The 15,106-nt window shown below is 46.0% G+C and overlaps 1 protein-coding gene across 1 annotated transcript; it reads left to right on the forward strand.

Moving 5' to 3' along the window:
- Nucleotides 1–319: 319 nt before the first annotated feature.
- LOC120369524 (cytochrome P450 2H2-like) lies at nucleotides 320–14,877 on the forward strand. Its single transcript, XM_039482953.1, has 9 exons — nucleotides 320–608; nucleotides 2,220–2,382; nucleotides 6,673–6,822; nucleotides 8,958–9,118; nucleotides 10,002–10,178; nucleotides 10,546–10,687; nucleotides 11,904–12,091; nucleotides 13,540–13,681; nucleotides 14,635–14,877. Exons 1-9 carry the CDS (start codon nucleotides 429–431, stop codon nucleotides 14,811–14,813), a joined length of 1,482 nt encoding a protein of 493 aa, XP_039338887.1. The 5' UTR covers nucleotides 320–428; the 3' UTR covers nucleotides 14,814–14,877.
- The last annotated feature ends 229 nt before the right edge of the window (nucleotides 14,878–15,106 follow it).

Genomic DNA, 15,106 nt, shown 5'->3' on the forward strand with positions numbered 1-15,106 from the left:
TACAACAATATACTTTGGGACAGCCTTAACTATGTGTTAACCAAGTTTTTTGTCAGTTTAAGTATGTAATATTTCAGCTAACAGCATGCCTCCATGCAATATTTATCAAAACTGGAGAAGTCCATGGAAGTCTGGACAGCTTTAGAGAGATTCACTTTATGATTAACTTTTATCCTCTCTGGACAAATACATGGGGAACAAAGGCTGGACGGGCAAACACACATGATATACAAATAAAGGTTCAAAGGAGCTCATTCCTAGTTTGATATCAGGTTTCTTTTGCTGGACAATGACTAATCTAGTTTACCAAGCGGAACAGAGAGGCTATTGGCTTGCATGCTTTGTTCCACCACACAATATATAAAATGTGGATTCTGAAATACCAGTAAACTCCCTGCTAGAACCCAGAATAATTGCTACACTCTGTAATGGAGCCTCTGGGAGCAACAACTATTTTCCTGGCAGTGTGCATCTCTTGCCTTCTTTTCCTTTCAGCATGGAAAAAGATGTCTGGAAGTGGGAAGCTGCCACCTGGCCCTGTTGCTTTTCCCATCATAGGAAATGCACTGCAGCTGAATATGAAGAACTTGCCCCAATCAGTGCGTGAGGTAAAAGTATTTGTTTCTCATCTATTGTTTGGTTGTAGGTGGAGGTTAAGCAGAGCCTAGCTCAAGCAGAACTCCATGAAATGTCTGGCGTTTATACAGTGCCAATCCCATGTCACTCAACTCCTCATAGTTCCGTCTTAATTTCCACCCACAAAAATAATTAATCTTGAATGCTAGATATAAACTGTTCATGTTAACCTATGCCTTTTAATATAGGTGTCTAAATCACAGGTAATCCAGAATATATCTGCCCAGCTTCACGGCAAGCTGTACAGACAATCACACTGTGGGGGGAGTGGTCTAGTGGGTTCTGTTGAGAAAGGGCAGTCAGACCTGGTTTTATTCCTACCTCTGCAACGGACTCTGGCTCGGCTACACTTGGAGCTTGGGGACTGATTCCCAGCTCACATGGACAGACTTATGCTGTCAAGCTAGTGTGCTAAAAATAGTAATAGCTGAGGAAGCATGGGCTAGCCACCCTAAGCATAAACCAACTTGTACCCCTTGGGTATGTACTCGGGGCAGCTAGCCATGCCACTCTCTGTGCTACTGGGGCTATGCTACAGTTCTTAGTGGGCTAGCTCAATGAGAGCTGGCATGAGTAGGTCTGCTCAAGTTGGGAATCAAACCCGTAGCCCCAAGTGCAGATGTAGCCCATGGGTGCATCCAAGTAAGTCACCTAAGCGCTCTCTGCCTCAATTTCCCCATCTGTAAAATTGCTGTAATGATATTTGCCTGCTTCACAAGGGGATGGTAAGGTGTCAACTGCAGGTCAGCTTTGAAAAAATGGCTTTGTTCTGCTCCATGCTATTGTTTCACTATAATTATCATCTCAAATACCATCATCTCACATGCGAATGGCAATCCACAGCCTGGGATCTGACTGCCAAGTTGGTTTCTTTCCTTCTGGCTCACCATCACAAATAATAAAAGTTAAACAGGAGAAACTCTGCCCCCAGTTACATCTGTTCACCCTCATTCTCATCAAATCCTACCATAAAGAGTTAGAGATATGTAACCCCATTGTGGTTGATTTGCACAGGTGTAAATGGATTGGAAATTAGGCAGTAAGTCTATTGGTAATGTAAAAGGGGAAACAGACCCTCACTCCACTCTCTTTCTGCCTCTGCAGGGCTGACAAGAATAAGGAAAAACTGTCTTGTCATTATAAAGTCAGCAGATGTTACTATGAATAAATGGAGGCAGGAGTTCTGTGGTGTTAGAAGTGTCATTTGTACACAGTTATTTTTGAGAGTAGAACTGAATCGTCATTACTTAAATAATGCAAATTGCTAGAGCTCACAAATGAAAGGTCCTGCATTAATTCCAACTGCTAGCAGGATGAGATAATTATATAACACAGATAGAATGATCCTTCTTTCACACTCACTCTTTCCCTCTAGGAAAAACACAGCGTTAACAAAACATCAAGATTAGAAACTGAAGCATAAGTCAGGCAGTTCCCAAGTCAGAATAGTTAACTCTGAGTAGTATTATCTTAGCCACATATGAGCTCTTTCATTAATTTGTAATTTGATCTACTCACATTCTTATTCTTAATTAAGTGGATTTATGTTAAAACGTGCTGGTTTTGTGTGTTAACTTTGACAGCTCAGTGAAAAGTACGGCCCGATTTTCACAATATATTTGGGCTCAGAGCGGGTTGTGGTGCTGTATGGCCAGGAGGCTGTGAAGGAAGCACTGATTGATCAAGGGGACGAGTTCAGTGACAGAGGACGTATGCCAGTATTTGAAAGGTTGCCCGACAAAAAAGGTAAATTTCCAGTAACATCAGCATATAGCGCTGATATTCTCTGTATGTGGGGAGCACAACTGAGACAATAAAAGGGGAAGCAGCTGGAGTTTCATTTAGAACAGTAGCAAAGATTGGTTCCATTCCCTGTTACTCCACTTGCTCCCTGACATGAATGGGTCATAACATCTCACTGCAGGTGAGTGAGAGGCAGTGACTAGGCCATCGCACAACAGAAGGGCCAGAATACAGCCAGGAGACCGGAGCTGGAGAGGCCAACCCCCTTCTTCCGCTGCTCAGTGGTGTAACATGGCCCCAGAGGGCCCTGGTCCAAGAATAGATTAGGAGGCCCCTTTTTCCAATCACAGGCCATAGCCCACAATCTTCCTCCCTCCCCGGCAACATCCCAGCCTACAACTCACCTCATCACCCTCCAAATCCCCTATTTCCCCCCACACCTCTCACAACTCACCCCACTTGCCCTCAATCCCTCACCCTGCAGCTCACTGTTGCTCCCCACTCGCCCTATAACACCTCAACAACTGGCCCTCCAGCCCTTCACCTACTGCCCTGGAGATCTTCCTGGCCACTCACCGGTGCCCCCGCAGTTCAGTGCTCCACTGCCATCCCAGGCTAGGGCTGCTCCTCCCAATCCTGGCTGCCCAGTGGTGCCCATCTCCCACTCCACACTTATGTGGCCTGAGTCCAACTGGAGTGATGAGTGCGGTTGCATCACCCCTTAGATTTCGGCTGGCTACTCCTCTGTCATGACAAAGGGCAGCCAGTCCAAACCTGAATGCCCAGTCGCAGTGCCACTCAGAGCTGGCCCAGCTGCTCCTCCATCCGACCCCATGCTCTAGGTGATGTGCTGGAGCACTGCTCCATCTGATTGAGCCCCCATAAACTTCTGGGCATTGGCAACTGCACCACTAGACTAGGTACGTCCCAGGAGGGGTGGAGGATTATTTTTGTTATTGTTTCAGTTTGTTGCCTGAGTTTTAGATTATGTATTAATTATATAGATTACTTCAGAATTCCCAGTTATCATTTTGAGGGTTGCCAGGCAGGGCTGGCTTTAGGAAGTGCGGGGCCCAATTCGAACAGTTTCGATGGGGCCCCAGCAGGGATGACTAAAAAAAAAAACACATGTAAAAAAACGCATGGGGCTTGTACTCACCTGGCGGTGCTCCGAGTCTTCGGTTGCACTTCGGTGGCAGGTCCTTCACTCGCTCCAGGTCTTCGGCGGCACTGAAGGACCCGCCGCCAAAGTGCCACCGAAGACCCGGAGCGCTGCCAGGTGAGTAAAAATTAACAAGGCGCCTCTAGCCAGGGAAGGGATTCTCACTGGGCGTGGGGCCCTCTTAGGCGTGGGGCCCGATTTGGGGGAATTGGTGGAACAGGTCTAAAGCCGGCCCTGTTGCCAGGTTCTTGCCCCCAAGATCAGGCCCAGAATTATAAAACTTATTATACAGTCGGGAACCCTGATGTGCACAGTTACAACACTCACACAATAGGAACTCTTTTATATTTACAAATATTGTTTATTAATACATTTAGCCCTGTCACAAACACCCCAACTCAGTAACGGAGATATAGATACTATGGAATTCACACCATCCCTTGCAGAATAACCTGAAATGTTAGCCATCATCTTCCTCATCACTATCCCCTCCCTCATCATCACCAGTAACCATCATTCTGGCACCTCCCAAGGGCTACATCTCTCTCTCCTACCACCCCTAGGCTGGGATGCCACTTTTATAATATGTTACGCTGATGCCGCTGGAACCTTTAGATCCATTGCACAGACCTCTGCCACTTGAGCTAATAGAGTAACCATTAACAGTAGTAGGTTGCAGGGGCGGCTCTAGAAATCCGGCTGCCCCAAGCAGCGCGGAGCGCTGCGCCGCCCTTCCCCGGTCCTGCGGCGGGTCCCCTCTTCCCGCGGCTCGGGTTGAGCTCCTGCCATACACATGCAGGCAGGTCGGACGAGCCGGGACCGGCGACCTGCCGCGCGTCATGCCTGCGGGAGCTCAACCGGAGCCGCGGGAAGACGGGACCCGCCGCAGTCATGCCTGCGGCAGGTCCGCTCGTCCCGGGCTCCGGTGGACCTGCCGCAGGCATGCCGGCGGGAGCTCCACCGGAGCCAAATGCCGCCCCCCGGGAAACGGCCGCCCCAAGCGCCTGCTTGGCGCGCTGGTGTCTAGAGCCGCCCCTGGTAGGTTGTCATCTTTATTTGTGGACAAGCACTAGGAGCTGAGTGGTGCTGGTGTATGTCCAGTGATGACAGTATCTTTGGAGATTTTAGCCGCTAAACACTAAGCCCTGGTCTACACTACGAATTTAGGTCAAATTTAGCAGCGTTAGATCGATTTAACCCTGCACCCGTCCACACGACTAAGCCCTTTTTTCGATTTAAAGGGCTCTTAAAATCAATTTCTGTACTCCTCCCCGACGAGGGGATTAGCGCTGAAATTGACATTGCCATGTCGAATTCAGGGTAGTGTTGATGCAATTCGACAGTATTGGCCTCCGTGAGCTATCCCAGAGTGCACCATCGTGACCGCTCAGGTCCCAGGATTTCCCCTCACCCCAAAGGGGTGCAGGGCTCAAGGTGCAGGATATACATCTACACTAACATCCAACTGTAGCCTCCTAGCCCATCCTCCAGTCACACACTCTGCAGGCAGCTTCCCTGGACTAGCAGCCAGAGCAGAGCTGACCATGTGGGGACTGGGCTCCCCTAGGGAGCTGGAGGGCGAACCCAGCCTGGCTGGGGAAATTTCCCAGCAAACGCTACCAATTGGGAATCATCAGTGAAGAAGGAAAAACCCAGCTGATGGATCTGCTCTCAGGTCCCTAGAGGCCTGTTCTCAGGGGGAACCCTGCCTGCAGGCCTGGGACTCACCAGCTCCCCACACAGCCAGTCCTGCCCTTCCCCTGGCTGGCCCCAGACTCACTACAAAATGGCTTCTCCCTGGGAGGGCCTGTCACTCCCTATTGGTTGCCGGGCAGACTCTCCCTACCAGGGACAGTGCCTCTCCCTGAGCTGTCAGCAGACATAGTCCCAAGAATCTGTCATCTACTTGGGGGTTACACTAATTTCATAGTGTAGACATACCCTAAGTCTCTACTGACAATGTGTGAAATGTGATTTTTCAAGGGCTTATAACTTAGTGACATTTGGGTAGATTTTCATGGGGATGGCAAAATCACACATTGACACACAAGCCAGCCCCAGCCAAATTTCAAATCCCAGCTCTGACAAATGGTAGTTAGAGTTTCTCAAAGAAAAGGTCCCAGCATTTTTTAACATGGGCAGAACAACATATTTTTCCCTAACCTTGTTCGTGGAAATGAACACTCTGGCTGAAATATTCAAAAAATGTTCAACCTGAGGCACACAGACAGAAATTTTTTAGCCCAAATGGTTACAATTTGGCAAACTAATGTGTTTCCCAGTTTACTTCTAATTTTTAGTTTGTGCCAGTACATATACTTTGCTCTAATTACTGTGACTGGAAGAATTCTCATTGCTGTGGTGGGCCAAGCTCTGTTAGAGAACAAACTACAGGTATTGGACATGTTAATTGTGGCAGGGTGCTGGCTAAGAAACTCTGAGCCAGGCCTCTGTCATATCCACTCCAGTCAAGAAAGGGGAAGTGGAACTGGCTGAGTAAGCCCAGGCCTGGCTGGCCTCGTTAGCTAGGGGCTACATAAAGGCTGGCAGGAAGGAAGCCAAAGGGAGAAGAGAAGGGGAGGAGCCAGAGAATAGAGGGAAGGGGAACTCATCGCTGCTGGCTGCAAGACTGAAGCTGTTTGTAGCTACAAGGTGGTGGGAAAGTAAACTGTAAATAAAGAGCACCCGTGATTACACCAAGGCAGAGGTCTCTGGCTGGTTTGTGGGTGCAGCAGGAGCAGAAGCTAGAGGGGCCCAGCTGCACCTCATTAAAGTAATGAATTGAATTATTTTTCTTCCTCAGAATTGCTCTGAAACTGCAATGAGTTTAATGTGTAGGATATTGTGGTAAATAAACATATCAAACAGATAAAGTACTGAGTGATGACCGTGTAACAGTCTCCCAAGCAGAAAACAGATACAAATAAAATTTGAGTTCAAGGTCATAAACTTAAAAGTTTATGAACAGGATTATATGACAGGGTTGACTGCTATAGCAGGGGACGGGACTCAGTGACCTAGAAGGTCCTTTCCAATCTTATGTTCCTATGAAACTTTGAATAAACAATGTTTGGGTGGGTTTGAAAGTCTGGCCCCTCCCTCCTTTTTTCCCCTTCTCTTCCCTTTTTCAGGTGTTTCTATGGGCAGCGGGAAGCCGTGGAAGCAGCTACGCCAATTTACCCTCACCACCTTGAGGGATTTTGGGATGGGGAAAAAGAGCTCTGAAGAGCGAATCCTGGAGGAAGCCCATTTCCTGGTGGAAAGGTTCAAAAACACTCACAGTGAGGATCAACTTTATCTTGGTTGGAAATTAGAATTGAAGAGTCAGTTAAAGTCTTTCTGCTTTACATGATATTAAATATTGAGCAGTGGCTCAGATAATGATATTGGTTCAAACATCTAACTAAAACCTTTAGCTGCAGATATAACTAATTATGTTAATATAATATAAATGTTTGTAGGCAAAGGTCTAAAGATGACCTTTTCTGGCTATTGTTCCCCATGTAACCCTTCTGCCCCTCTGAGTTGGCAGCAACAAGGGCCAGGTTCAGTATCCAGGGGTTCTGTTTCAATGACGCAATACAAAACCAGCTGGAGCCCCGACCCAGTGACCTGGGACAACTACATACCACCACCCCGGGTGCCTCTAGGAGGCAATACTTCCCCGCTCGCAAGCACAGAGTCTGAGTGTAGCAAAATCCTTTTAATAAAGGAGGGAAACAATGTGGCATCATATTGGGGAAACACCACAAACAGGATTCATAACATAAACCAGGAGCAAAAGACCCTCCAGCCGTCCCCACAAACTACTCCGCTCGCTGTTCTGTGGACCTCTCCAACTGTCCCACAAACCACTCAGCTCCGCTCTGCTCACTGTTCCGTGGGCCATTCCAACCATCCCACAAGCTGCTCAGCTCCACTCTCTGTTCTGCGTGGTGCTCCGGCCGTGCTGAAAACTGCTCTGCCAGCTGCTTAGCAATAGAGCTTCAGGCTCCCCCACTAGTTAACACAGCACTCAGCTCAGTAAGTTTAGCTCTTTTAGTGATTTCAGCTTGTAGTAGGGGAGCCCCAGTGCTGGTGCACCATTGGCCCAAAGTGAATTCAGCTCAGCAGCCTCTAGATGGACTCCTAATGGAATCAAAATTAGATCTGTTCTTCAACAGTGGAGAGAGGAGGAAGAGGTGCAATTGGTGTTCCCGGGGTTGGGGTGCATCTCATCAGGCACACATACCAGTCCCCCACCTCTCTCAGTTCACTGGGTTTTGGAACCCATGTCCCTTGTCTCGCAAGTGCTACATAGTTGATGGTGAGATCCTCTGTCATAAAACAGTTTCATAGTCCTTCATTCACATAATCAGGGTAACAACACGTTATTCCTCCTGCCCTAATAACAGAGAAATTGGGGATTCCACAGCTGTCAAAGTGACCATTTTGGGCTGCTGTGGACTCTGGCTAGGTGGTGTGGGTGTGCCTATGCAAACAAGACCAGCCCCTGAAATTCTTTTCCATAATTCACCACCAGATGTCAGAGTAGAGCTCATCCTGACTCTGCTCACACCCATGTTTTCTACTCACTGATCTATGGCCAGTGAGCAAATGGAAAAGGTTTGTCTAGAGTTGGCAGAAGCTAAGACAGTGAACCAGGTAAGAGTGGATCCATTTATCTTCAGTCTGCTGCGTTAATGAGACACCCATGCCTAGAGTTGCTTATTCTCATTTTCATCTGTGCTACACGTCTGATACAAATTTGGCACCTACATTCTATAATGATGGGCTCCCACAGGAATTATTGGAAACCACCATGTAAATGGACAATGCTTTATAAGTGACCCACTAATTATTGCTATTTATATTCCAGTAGTGAGTACAAGATTGGGGCTGTATTGTGTGTATGCTAATAGTAACAGATAGGAAGGACTGTTCTGTACTGCAAGCAGCATACATCTGAAATAGACATGAAAAATAAAAAATGGAGGAAGGAAGTGTGATGGATCTGCTAAGCAGGGGACTATATGGATGCCATTCTTGCAGACATGCAGGAAACATCTTGCAGAGCCCTCTGAGCAGGATCCTGTTGTGAAAGCATTGGGATCCGTACTGTGAAATAGGCCCCAAGTCAGACAGGCAGGTATCACTCAGATCAGAGTGTGCCAGGCAGAGAGCAGCAGAGCAGACAGAGTGAAAACTGATTGCCAAGAAAAAAAGTGGCAAGTGTTTAATTTAGCATTTGAGAAGTAAGAGTGGGGGATTGGGCCAACCCTTACCCACCCTCCCCAGGAAATACTGCTGTCAGCCCTACCTTGAGTCTTTCCCTGTGGTTGGAGATCCACAACATCCCCGTGCTGCCAGTGACTTTGATGCTGAGGGTCAAGACACTGAATTCAAACGGACTCTTTATCGTTTTGTTTTGCTCCAGGACGGCCCTTTGACCCCACCCTCTTCCTCACCCATGCCGTCTCCAATGTCATCTTGTCCATTGTCTTTGGGGACCGGTTTGACTATGAAGGTGAGAAATTTGTGACTTTAATAAATCTCATAATGGAAAGTAGAAAGATCCAGCGCTCTCCCTGGACAGAGGCATGTTCAGGGGTTTAGTCTATTCTTCTCCTTTCTATTGGGGGAGGGGACAGTAATTTCTTTCTTTAACTATTAATTTTCCATAAACAAGCATTATTTCACATTCCCATAATGGTCTCCTCGTTAGGCTGCAGCTACTATTAAACCCAGTCTCAAACTTGTTTCTAAGTATTGTTTAAATTCCCACACAAAACACGTCATTAGCTCAGAATTAAATTTGCTTAAAGGATATTCACTGTCAACATTATCGGTAAAAATCAAGGAAGTTGCCAAGTTAAAATGTTAACATCCACACCAATCACATGTCACATGCCTTATCACATAAGCAACATGATAGTGAATGTGATCATATTCCTCACCTCCATAATAAACTCCTTTTCACTTCCAACTCACAGCCACTTACCTCCATGCCCCCTTCCTGAAAACCTCACTAAATGTACCAAATGAAGGGCCAAACTGTCTGCTGGCATAACTCATTCAAAATCAATGGTGTTACATTGGCAGAGTATGTGAGTCTCTTAAATTCAACCTCAGCACGACTAAAGTAAATTTCCTTTTGAAAATCTATAATGTGCTACCACTTGCCAAGAAAATCTGTGTTCAGAGTCAAGAACAGGATATGTCTATTGTGGATGGTTTTATTTTGAAAATAATAGAGTCTTTTAGCTAATGTAACTTAATGTCCCTGAAGTTTTTGTGTGGAATATATATGCATTGGGTAATATGAGTTGGTAAAGTTTTCAAAGTTCTTCAGAATCCATTTAGAAAATAAGATGTCACAGAAGAGTCTGTGCTGCTGTAGTTAAGTCATTTGAATAAATATTATGAAGGAAGCTTCTCTGCCCAGGAAAACCAAGATGTGTTTTTCTTTCAATCTTTACAGCTGTACAATTTTTTCCCGACTCTCATGCATTACATCCCTGGGCCTCACCAGAGAATCTTTAAACACTTTGAGGAGTTCAGAAAGTTTGTTCTGGAGAGAGTGGAGATGCACAGAGAGTCCCTGGAGCCCAGCTGCCCTCGAGGCTTCATCGATGCTTTCCTCATCAAAGTAAAACAGGTAGGTGATAGCCGCAGCCCTTCCCCTTTACTGGGGAGTGGGTTATACATATCAGTGCTATTTATTTGTAAAGGAACAACAGAGTATGTGGCCTTTCAGAAGCTCCTAAAGGGAGACAAGGAAATTATAATATAATATATAATATTCACCTCACTCATGTAAAAGCACCTTAGTGAACAGAAATGGCCCAAAGCACTGCAATAATTCTGCTGTAATCTCCAGGACTATAGCCCATTTCTGTAGGATTTGTAAAGCGGTGCCAGGTGGGTCACATTTTGGGTAGAAAATGAGACTTCTTTGGCTTGTGACAATAGATCCGATGCTTTTACAATCAATCATCAACCATCTGTACCAAACCTTTTTGCAGGAGCAACATAACAGCCAGTCAGAATTTACCACTGAGAGCTTGTTAAGAAGAACATTAGACTTATTCTTTGCTGGAACAGGGACAACCAGTGACACCCTGAAACATGGACTCAAGCTTCTTATGAAATACCCAGAAATCGAAGGTAACGGTGACACACACACACAAAATGTTAAGTCTTGGGGAGATGTGAGGAGTGCCTGGCTCTATAGATCAGTGAATGTAAGCAGAGCCTCCCCCGTTAAATCACCAGATCACATCTGGCCTGGGTTGTCAGTGACCTGCATGACTGCCATGTGGTGGATGTTCTTTGGTTCATGTGAAGTGAGTTGAAGATGTGTTGGGGGACTTTCTTACTTCAGTTCCCTGCAGGCTGAAGTTCTCATCCAAAAAGCACCAGTACAGTGGGCATTACTTGTCCCCATATTGGCCATCTGAGGAAAGGATCCAAAGGCTAAATGGGGCTGTTGTGATTGAATTCCTCTCTCAAATCCGGATCAGTGTTCAGGTTCTCTGATAAGGGAAGTACATGTGTATGTCTACACTACAATTAAACATCCGTGGCTGGCCCAGGTCAGCTGGGTCTGGCTCATAGAGGTTGGGCTACGGGACTGTTTAACTGCTGTGTAGGTGTTTTGGCTTGGACTGGAGCCTGGGCTCTGGGACCCTCCCTCTTCCTGGGGTCCCTGAGCCTTGGCTCCAGCCTGAGCCCCAACCTCTAAACAGCCCCGTAGCCTGAGTCCTGCGAGCCTGAGTCAGCTGACATGGCCAGCCATGGGTGTTTAATTGCAGTGTTTGTAAAAGAGAAGCCTGCCCTGCCACTGACCAGGCTGTGTCTGTTCTGTGGGTAACAGATGCTTTCACATTCCGGGGCTGTCAAATGGGCCCTTTCCCCCTGAATGAAGGCAAAGTTGTTTTGCCTTTGGAGTTAATGGCCTGTAGAGGACAGGATCATGTAAGGGCTTAAATCAAAGCTCTGCCAGTGCTAAAAAAACAGCTGTATACAGTGCTAATTCCAACTTCATATTAGCAAATGGCCAGAGGGCGGGGAAGGGGGGAGATGCTTTGGGAGTCTCTTGCTTGGTAGATATTTAGATGCATTGGTGATAATTTTACATTGTGCTCTAGTTAGTAACAGAACCAGGTATGAACAATATCACTGCCCTGTAATTACATTGTTGGCCCTTTGTCATAGCTGCGAAGTACAGTAGTTTCTGTAACACAAAATCTCACCTGTTTTGTTATATTCCCAATGTCCATCTGCTAAGACTTGTTTTGCGGGCAAAGCGACAGACTTTTGGGCAAATCTATGGGAATTCTGTTTTTAGTCTTGTTGTTAAATCTCATTAATTTGATGACAGAGAAGGTTCATGAAGAGATTGACCGTGTGATCGGCCGAAGCCGAAGACCCTGTATGGCAGACCGAATCCAGATGCCCTACACAGATGCTGTGGTCCATGAGACGCAGAGATTCATCTCTCTTGCCCCTCTTGGTATCCCACGTGCTGTGACTAGAGACACTTGTTTCAGAGAATACATTATCCCCGAGGTCAGTTCTCGGTGTTTCTGTGAAAGGGCCAGTTCTTCTGCCTGTTTCTCTTTTTAATTTTGAGTTGTTCACAATAGAAATAGTTTGGCCAGTTTTTGTGTGGTGGGAGTTTTAAATAATTGCCAGGAATGTACCAATTATATTGAAACATTCCAAGCCCCTGTATGAAGCTGACTTTCATAGTCTGCAGGTTAGGGATTTGTACCTCCACTCTGGAGCCAGGACTTGAACTCAGATTTCCCCAGTGAATAGCCTAAGCACCAGGCTATAGACTATGCTGGGGTGAGTCCTCAATCTCTCTTGCTGAAGCTATTCTGTTTTGTATCAATACTTAAATATTCAGTGAAGGAGGGACTCAAGCTCAGTTCTTCCCCCTCCCAGCTGAGTGCCCTAATCACCAGCATTTAGGTTATTCTATTCTCAAGTCCTCCTGGTCAAGCTGTTCCACTTTGTATTTTCATTAGGCCAAAAACCTGGGAGGTAAGAAATATGGATTGAAATCTTCCCTCTGCGTGATTCAGAGAAGGGATTTGAATCCACAGCTCCTGCCTTCCAGATTAGTGTCTTTCTCACCAGGCTATAGAGTCATTCTCACTGGCTCAGTGGATATTTAAATGTTAATAAAAAGTGGAACAGCTTCATAAGGACAGATTGAAAGGAGCCTGTCCTGGAATATCTGAGAGCTTGGCAGTTAAAATTCTCATTTTGGATGCGAGGAAGATCTGAGTTCAAATTGCTGCTCCAAATTGGGGATTCCAACTTACATCTCTCACATGCCAAGTACCTTAGCCTCTGGCCTAGAAGTAATAAGGAGACACACACCCCAGCTCATATGTGTTTTCTGAAGTGAATAACTTTTTCCCAGATAAAACTAATTGGGTCAAATTTGAAAATAGTTTTGGATCATCTGAAACGGCATTTCTGGTGGATAAATTTTTCCCAGTTCTAATCTCCACCAAACTCTGCACCTGTTGAGCTCTTAAAATGTACCAGAACTCACCATACTCAGGGGCTGCTGACTGAGTTTCACTGTAAAATTGCATGGGGCTTTTAGCTTAATTATGAATTATGGGGAAACTGTTGGTGTGATGAATACAGTATCTTGACCAGGAAACCTCAAATGCTTCAGAGCATCAGCTCAAAAGTGCAAGTGAAACTTCTGGATCTTAGCCAAACTCTCCCCAAACTATTAGATGTTGAATTCAGAATAGTGATCAGATAGGAACAACCTCTCTGAAGAGGATTTCCCTGTGGATGGGACTTCAGTGGGATTAGCTCTTCTCATGGAATTTTAGTATTTCTACTTCTGGTTGAAAACATGAAGTTCAGGAACTGCAAGGAAATAAAGAAAAATCAAGATGGGTCCCACTGTCCAGCTCTGAATTTTGAAGGTTTCTCTGCTTTGGATAGTATCCACTTTAACTCTGTTTATATGTTTACTAATTTAGGGCACCACTATATTCCCTGTACTGCAGTCAGTCCTATATGACAGCAAGGAATTTCCAAACCCAGAGCAATTTAACCCCGGGCATTTCTTGGATGAAAATGGTGCCTTCAAGAAGAGTGACTTCTTCATGCCTTTTTCTATAGGTAAAGTTATCCATGTTTATTTCAGATCCCAGACTGTCTTCTAGCTTTGCCTCGATGATTCTGCTGGCTCACGCTGTCTGCAGAGGGTTTTCAGGTGGTCCATGAAGCAGAATCTCTCACTCTAGTAAAACATCTATTAGTCTTTAAACCGTGTTACTTCCTACTTGCTGTCTGAAGTGACTTTTCGGATGCACTCCACATACTCCTCTCTTTGCTCTGCTTGGCAACTTCATGCTTTTCTGGTGTCTGTCTGGTGTAAATGAATCTGTGATCAATTATTCCTTCATCCACCTATTCATGATCCTGCCTGCACTTCCTTACTTGTTACTCAATAGCCACCACCAGGGGCGGCTCTACAAAGTAGGCTGCCCCAAGCAGCGCGGAGCGCTGCGCCGCCCTTCCCCAGTCCCGCGGCGGGTCCCCTCTTCCCGCGGCTCCGGCATCCTGGGGAGGGCGGCATTTGGCTCCGCGGCATGCCTGCGGCAGGTCGGACCTGTCGCAGTCATGCCTGCGGGAGCTCAACCGAGCCGGGAAGACGGGACCCGCCGCAGGCATGACCGCGGCAGGTCGTGGACCTGCCGCAGGCATGCCGCGGAGCTCCACCGGGCCAAATGCCGCCCTCCCAGGATGCCGCTAGCCGCTGGTGCCTAGAGCCGCCCCTGGCCACCACATTACTTCCCCCTTAACACTTATTAGCTAACTTGGGAAGCGCATAAGCTATTCCTCAAAACCCACATATTCCCAACTCTTTCCCCAAACTGGATTTTAAAAGACCACTTTAGTTATGGAACTCAAACCTTAAAATTTTTTTGAATGTCTTCTTAAGCCTCAAATGCTTTCCTACCATCCTGAACTCGGAGTGACTTCCATTATCCTCCATCCATAGAAACAGCATGTAAAATGCTGCAAAGAAAGATCTCCAGCATCTCTTCAATATTCCTTTTTCATTGCAGGGAAACGGAGTTGCGTGGGAGAGGCTCTGGCTCGGATGCAGCTATTTTTGCTACTGACAACGATTTTGCAGAACTTTACCTTGAAGCCTCTTATTGACCACAAGGATATTGATATAACTCCAATGACTTTAACCCCAAATGCCCCAATGTCCTACCAGCTCATTGTTATTCCTCGGTAAATACCTTGAAAAGTCACCTCCATTTCCTGAGGTGATTAATTTGATTGTCTGTGATCTTGAACTCCTTAATACAGTGACAGAAATTAACTAATTGCCATGAAATGCAGAAAAATTAGTCAACTTTTTAAGTAAATAGGATTTAACAAAATTAAGTGTTATACCATAAAATAACTGTATTGGTTATTTAACTGTACAGTTAAATAACTATATGGCATGTACAATAATCCTGCAGTGTTCTCAAATGGGCTCAGGTATGAATCTATTCTCAGCATAAGCTGGGTTTGTTTTCAGTT

This window comes from Mauremys reevesii, linkage group 7 (assembly GCF_016161935.1).
Source record: "Mauremys reevesii isolate NIE-2019 linkage group 7, ASM1616193v1, whole genome shotgun sequence".
NCBI classification, from domain to species: Eukaryota; Metazoa; Chordata; order Testudines; family Geoemydidae; genus Mauremys; species Mauremys reevesii.

Coding starts and splice junctions, on each gene's coding strand:
- LOC120369524 (XM_039482953.1), top strand. CDS start 429: ATGGAGCCTCTGGGAGCAACAACTATTTTCCTGGCAGTGTGCATCTCT. Junction 2,383..6,672: donor AAGGTTGCCCGACAAAAAAG/GTAAATTTCCAG, acceptor TCCCTTTTTCAG/GTGTTTCTATGGGCAGCGGG. Junction 12,092..13,539: donor GAGAATACATTATCCCCGAG/GTCAGTTCTCGG, acceptor TTACTAATTTAG/GGCACCACTATATTCCCTGT.